General features: G+C 38.6%; 1 protein-coding gene across 1 annotated transcript in view; it reads left to right on the top strand.

The window, feature by feature from the left end:
• Positions 1 to 7,500, top strand: part of LOC130109963 (disks large homolog 1-like) — a 202,741-nt gene that overhangs the window by 151,999 nt on the left and 43,242 nt on the right. The window contains 3 exon segments of the mRNA XM_056276928.1: positions 1,838 to 1,994; positions 3,422 to 3,524; positions 4,197 to 4,218. Coding sequence (XP_056132903.1) covers positions 1,838 to 1,994; positions 3,422 to 3,524; positions 4,197 to 4,218 — 282 coding nt within the window.

Raw genomic sequence — 7,500 nt, 5'->3', positions numbered from 1 at the left:
CGTCTGTGTAATGTTTAAGGGTCTCAACATCAGGGTCAAAACCCCCAGGAAAGGAACCAATTTTCCCCCTCCTTCCGTATTATTGCCATACAAGGCGTTCCTGATGGGACCTTTTCTTGATTCCCAACCCATTCCAGCAAACGTTGTGTTCGCTGCAGTTGTAAACTGGGCACGTCAGAGTCCCGTCACAGCACAGGACTCAACCCAGCGGTGGTAGACATCCCAGGATATGTACATCAGCGCCTCCTGGGGTGGTAGGCAGCTTGCTGTGGGGGGAACTTCTTCATCCAGAGCCCTTTTGGTTCAAGTACCAATACATGTGCTCTTATTGTTAGCATTTTATGATGGAAGTAGCTAATGGAAATCATTAGGCTAGCATTTTGGGGGGAAATTAGAGAGAAAAAAAGATCACGAATCAGTGGCGGAAACGTTCCCCTTGTGGTTCACCATTTAAACAGTCAGTCTTATAGTGACATCTTCTGGTCAAAGTGCTTAATGATCCTTCTCCTGATAAAAACCCACCTCTTCCTAGCTTCTTAACCCAACTGTAAGCAAAGGTGTGTGCAACACTAACAGACAGTGTACTTTGAACATTAATTTAACATTTTTTCTCTTGATTTTGAGATCCTTTGTTGATCCCCGTAGGGAAGTTCTGCTCAGCATTTAACCCACCCTAGCTGTGTAGCCAGGAGCAGTGGGCAGCCGCCGTGCAGCGCCCGGGGTCCAACTCCAGCTCGTCTCGCCATGCCTCGGTCAGGGGCACAGACAGCAGTACTGACCCTCACAGAAAGTACTGAGTCACAAACACGTAAAAATTCAGTTAAGCTAAGCATCTTCTTTAGAGCAAGCTTGCCCTTAAAGGTACGGGCCAATTGATGGCTCTGATATGAAATATAATATAATATGATATAATATAATATAATATAATATAATATAATATGATATAATATAATGTAATATAACATATATGAAATCCAGTGATTCGAGTAAATTCTTTATGAGACAGTACGAGCCTGCTTCATGCCATAAGCGATCATCAGCTGTCAATAAAGTTGTTATTATATTATTATATATATAGTATATATATAATATTTATTATACATTATACATATTATATTATCATATATTATTATCATATATATTTTCATATGTTTTTATAATTATATATTATATATGTTATATATTGTATTATATATATAAAAAATATATATGCATAATTTGAATGTAGTTTTGACATGAATAGATTATAGTAATTTAAAATCACTATATCCATCCATCCATCCATTATCCAAACCACTTATCCTGCTCTCCGGGTCGCAGGGATGCTGGAGTCGATCCCAGCAGTCACTGGGCGGCAGGCAGCGAGACACCCTGGACAGGCCGCCAGGCCCTCACACAGGGCCGACACACACACACACACACACACACTAATATGATCATGTGATGTAAAATGTTTCCCGTAACACATCTTCCCTGATTTCCTGTCACGCAGTCCTTGTGCTCCACCGCTCCGTGTCCCCGCTCATTAAGCTGCGGTTAGAAGGACTGTTGGTGTTTCAGGGTTTTTTCTTTCTGTTTTGCCCTCCTAAATGTCGGCTTGATTCAAGGCATTCAAGGGAAGGGTAGTTGTAAACTGCTCCGCCAGTTGTCTGATTGTCTGCTATCGGTGACGCAACACAAATGACGGGGTGCAGAGTCGTCACCTTTCCAGTGTTTCAAGTCACATCCTTTTTTAAGTAAGGAGGGACTTTTAGTCCCCTCTGCAAAAGAAAATCCTTTTAGCCTAACTCTTTTTACATGTGTGTGTGTGTGTGTGTGTGTGCGTTCTGTGCGGCAGAGAGCCGAGGCGGGTGGTGCTCCAGCGGGGATCCACGGGTCTAGGTTTTAACATTGTCGGTGGGGAAGACGGAGAGGGGATCTTCATCTCCTTCATCCTGGCTGGAGGCCCGGCCGACCTGTGTGGGGAGCTGCGTAAGGGAGACCGCATCCTTTCGGTAGGAGCCCAGACCCCCGATGGAGTCAGAGGAGACACTGTTACCACCACCGCTACTACCATTACTGCTAATACATGTGTGACTACTTGTTCTGCTACTACTAGTGCTACTAGAAATAGTAATCTCTCAGTGTATAAACCAGCACCTTGCAGATACTACAGATGTGATGAAGTACATTATGTAGTGCTACTAGTACTGCTATAACTACTACTACTACTAATAATGATAATGCAAATACCAATAGTAAAGTAATACTACTACTACTCCTAGTAATAATAATACAAATACCGATAGTAAAGTAATACTACTACTAATAATAATAATACAAATACTGATAGTAAAGTAATGCTACTACTACACCTACTAATAATAATATAAATACTGATAGTAAAGGAATATTACTCCTACTAATAATAATACAAATACTGATATTAAAGTAATACTACTCCTACTAATAATAATACAAATACTGATAGTAAAGGAATACTACTCCTACTCCTACTAATAATAATACAAATACTGATATTAAAGTAATACTACTACTACTCCTACTAATGATAATACAAATACTGACAGTAAAGGAATACTACTCCTACTCCTACTAATAATAATACAAATACTGATATTAAAGTAATACTACTACTACTACGCCTACTAATAATAATACAAATACTGATAGTAAAATAATATTACTCCTACTCCTACTAATAATAATACAAATACTGATATTAAAGTAATACTACTCCTACTAATAATAATACAAATACTGATATTAAAGTAATACTACTACTACTCCTACTAATAATAATACAAATACTGATAGTAAAGGAATACTACTACTAATAATAATACAAATACTGATATTAAAGTAATACTACTACTAATAATAATAATACAAATACTGATATTAAAGTAATACTACTACTACTAATAATAATACAAATACTGATATTAAAGTAATACTACTACTACTCCTACTAATAATAATACAAATACTGATAGTAAAGTACTACTACTCCTACTCCTACTAATAATAATACAAATACTGATATTAAAGTAATACTACTACTACTCCTACTAATAATAATACAAATACTGATAGTAAAGTACTACTACTCCTACTCCTACTAATAATAATAGTAATAATGATACAAGTAAATAAGCCAACAGCTAACAGATATTTAAATATACACTGTAACTTTATTTACTTAAGTCTACTCAACACAGGGTTCGGGCTCGTTTTAGGGGTACACAATAGTAATTGTGTAACAGCTGACATAAACAAAACGCACATACACACACACATGCAAAAATGCAGTCACACATGCATGCCCGATGATCACCAGTAGGGTAACGAATACCTGTGTGTGTGTGTGTGTGCGTGTGTGTGTGTGTGTGTGTGTACACGACTGCACACGTGTGTGTAGGTAAACGGGGTGGACCTGTCCAGCGCGACACACGAGCAGGCAGCAGCAGCGCTGAAGAACGCTGGCCAGACAGTCACCATCGTAGCACAATACAGACCAGAGGGTGAGTACAACTGACGCACAAAGTGACACACACAAACAAACACACACCAATGCACGTTCGTCCTAATGGCCGCTGAAACGGCGATAGTGTGTAAAGTCGAGAAGAGGGCAGCGGTGACGGCGGGAGATTTCTGCAGCTGTTTGTTGCGTGGAAGCAGTTTACATTACTACTGTTGTTGTGCGTTGGTTTTGATGATGTGAGTCTGACCCTAGAAATATAACAAGATACTCTGGACAGTGAGATGTGTGTGTGTGTGTGTGTGTGTGTGTGTGTGTGTGTGTGTGTGTGTGTGTAAGGGAGCTGGTGGAGGGAGTGGGGGTTGGTGATGAATTTGCAGTTCAGGTTACGCACACACACATACACACACACACACACACACACACACACACTGTTGTAGAGAGAGGGGGGGCATAGCCAATACTCTCACCAGCATCACCGGGGCTGTTGGATTTCTCTACTGGGAGTGGCTCTGGAGGCCGTTACCTTGGAAACCAGGTTATTGCTGCTGAGTGGCTCAACCAATAGGATGATATTACGGAGGGGAATTGGGTTAAGAAATTGAGTGCACACACACACACACACACACACACACACACTCAAAGGTAAACAGTGTGTGTGCTTAGCGACATCCCAGCAGTTTGTGTGTGGTCTCACATTGCTGATCTCTAAAAGAGCTGATCTTGGACCATCTTAGGTGAGAGAACTGTACTGGAGGCTGAGTGTGTGTATTTTTTCTGTTAACCCAGGCTGTTTGCCCAACACATCCTATACTGATGCTTTTACCGAAGTGCCTATTGGCAGACAGATCACGTAGCGGTGAAGTTTAAGGTTAAGGTTAGCTATGTAAAGTGTAGGGTTAAGGTTAGGTATGTAAAGTTTAGGGTTAAGGTTAGGTATGTAAAGTTTAGGGTGAAGGTTAGGTATGTAAAGCTTAGGGTGAAGGTTAGGTATGTAAAGTGTAGGGTGAAGGTTAGGTATGTAAAGTTTAGGGTGAAGTTTAGGTATGTAAAGTTTAGGGTGAAGGTTAGGTATGTAAAGTGTAGGGTGAAGGTTAGGTATGTAAAGTGTAGGGTGAAGGTTAGGTATGTAAAGTGTAGGGTGAAGGTTAGGTATGTAAAGTTTAAGGTGAAGGTTAGGTATGTAAAGTTTAGGGTGAAGGTTAGGTATGTAAAGTTTATGTATGTAAAGTGTAGGGTGAAGGTTAGGTATGTAAAGTTTAGGGTGAAGGTTAGGTATGTAAAGTGTAGGGTGAAGGTTAGGTATGTAAAGTTTAGGGTGAAGGTTAGGTATGTAAAGTGTAGGGTGAAGGTTAGGTATGTAAAGTTTAGGGTGAAGGTTAGGTATGTAAAGTTTAGGTATGTAAAGTGTAGGGTGAAGGTTAGGTATGTAAAGTTTAGGGTGAAGGTTAGCTATGTAAAGTTTAGGTATGTAAAGTGTAGGGTGAAGGTTAGATATGTAAAGTTTAGGGTTAGGGTTAGGTATGTAAAGTTTAGGGTGAAGGTTAGGTATGTAAAGTTTAGGGTGAAGGTTAGGTATGTAAAGTTTAGGGTTAGGGTTAGGTATGTAAAGTTTAGGGTTAAGGTTAGGTATGTAAAGTTTAGGGTTAAGGTTAGGTATGTAAAGTTTAGGGTGAAGGTTAGGTATGTAAAGTTTAAGGTTAAGGTTAGATATGTAAAGTTTAGGGTTAAGGTTAGGTGTGTAAAGTTTAGGGTTAAGGTTAGGTGTGTAAAGTTTAGGGTTAAGGTTAGGTATGTAAAGTTTAGGGTTAAGGTTAGGTGTGTAAAGTTTAGGGTTAAGGTTAGGTATGTAAAGTGTAGGGTGAAGGTTAGGTATGTAAAGTTTAGGGTGAAGTTTAGATATGTAAAGTTTAGGGTGAAGGTTAGGTATGTAAAGTTTAGGGTGAAGGTTAGGCATGTAAAGTTTAGGGTGAAGTTAGGTATGTAAAGTGTAGGGTGAAGGTTAGGTATGTAAAGTGTAGGGTGAAGGTTAGGTATGTAAAGTTTAAGGTTAAGGTTAGGTATGTAAAGTTTAGGGTGAAGGTTAGGTATGTAAAGTGTAGGGTTAAGGTTAGGTATGTAAAGTTTAGGGTTAAGGTTAGGTATGTAAAGTTTAGGGTGAAGGTTAGGTATGTAAAGTGTAGGGTTAAGGTTAGGTATGTAAAGTTTAGGGTTAGGGTTAGGTATGTAAAGTTTAGGGTTAAGGTTAGGTATGTAAAGTTTAGGGTTAAGGTTAGGTATGTAAAGTTTAAGGTGAAGGTTAGGTATGTAAAGTTTAGGGTGAAGGTTAGGTATGTAAAGTTTATGTATGTAAAGTGTAGGGTGAAGGTTAGGTATGTAAAGTTTAGGGTGAAGGTTAGGTATGTAAAGTGTAGGGTGAAGGTTAGGTATGTAAAGTTTAGGGTGAAGGTTAGGTATGTAAAGTGTAGGGTGAAGGTTAGGTATGTAAAGTTTAGGGTGAAGGTTAGGTATGTAAAGTTTAGGTATGTAAAGTGTAGGGTGAAGGTTAGGTATGTAAAGTTTAGGGTGAAGGTTAGCTATGTAAAGTTTAGGTATGTAAAGTGTAGGGTGAAGGTTAGATATGTAAAGTTTAGGGTTAGGGTTAGGTATGTAAAGTTTAGGGTGAAGGTTAGGTATGTAAAGTTTAGGGTGAAGGTTAGGTATGTAAAGTTTAGGGTTAGGGTTAGGTATGTAAAGTTTAGGGTTAAGGTTAGGTATGTAAAGTTTAGGGTTAAGGTTAGGTATGTAAAGTTTAGGGTGAAGGTTAGGTATGTAAAGTTTAAGGTTAAGGTTAGATATGTAAAGTTTAGGGTTAAGGTTAGGTGTGTAAAGTTTAGGGTTAAGGTTAGGTGTGTAAAGTTTAGGGTTAAGGTTAGGTATGTAAAGTTTAGGGTTAAGGTTAGGTGTGTAAAGTTTAGGGTTAAGGTTAGGTATGTAAAGTGTAGGGTGAAGGTTAGGTATGTAAAGTTTAGGGTGAAGTTTAGATATGTAAAGTTTAGGGTGAAGGTTAGGTATGTAAAGTTTAGGGTGAAGGTTAGGCATGTAAAGTTTAGGGTGAAGGTTAGGTATGTAAAGTGTAGGGTGAAGGTTAGGTATGTAAAGTGTAGGGTGAAGGTTAGGTATGTAAAGTTTAAGGTTAAGGTTAGGTATGTAAAGTTTAGGGTGAAGGTTAGGTATGTAAAGTGTAGGGTTAAGGTTAGGTATGTAAAGTTTAGGGTTAAGGTTAGGTATGTAAAGTTTAGGGTGAAGGTTAGGTATGTAAAGTTTCGGGTGAATGTTAGGCATTTAACGTTTAGGGTGAAGGTTAGGTATGTAAAGTTTAGGGTGAAGGTTAGGTATGTAAAGTTTAGGGTGAAGGTTAGGTATGTAAAGTTTAGGGTGAAGGTTAGGTATGTAAAGTTTCGGGTGAATGTTAGGCATGTAAAGTTTAGAGTGAAGGTTAGGTATGTAAAGTTTAGGGTGAAGGTTAGGTATGTAAAGTTTAGGGTGAAGGTTAGGTATGTAAAGTTTCGGGTGAATGTTAGGCATGTAAAGTTTAGAGTGAAGGTTAGGTATGTAAAGTGTAGGGTGAAGGTTAGGTATGTATAGTGTAGGGTGAAGGTTAGGTATGTAAAGTGTAGGGTGAGGTTAGGTATGTAAAGTTTAGGGTGAAGGTTAGGTATGTAAAGTTTAGGTATGTAAAGTGTAGGGTGAAGGTTAGGTATGTAAAGTTTAGGGTGAAGGTTAGCTATGTAAAGTTTAGGTATGTAAAGTGTAGGGTGAAGGTTAGATATGTAAAGTTTAGGGTTAGGGTTAGGTATGTAAAGTTTAGGGTGAAGGTTAGGTATGTAAAGTTTAGGGTGAAGGTTAGGTATGTAAAGTTTAGGGTTAGGGTTAGGTATGTAAAGTTTAGGGTTAAGGTTAGGTATGTAAAGTTTAGGGTTAAGGTTAGGTATGTAAAGTTTAGGGTGAAGGTTAGGTATGTAAAGTTTAAGGTTAAG

This window comes from Lampris incognitus, chromosome 3 (genome assembly GCF_029633865.1).
Source record: "Lampris incognitus isolate fLamInc1 chromosome 3, fLamInc1.hap2, whole genome shotgun sequence".
NCBI lineage: Eukaryota > Metazoa > Chordata > Actinopteri > Lampriformes > Lampridae > Lampris > Lampris incognitus.
The sequence above is the reverse complement of the archived record's forward strand: the minus strand, read 5'-3'. Positions and strand labels throughout refer to the sequence as shown.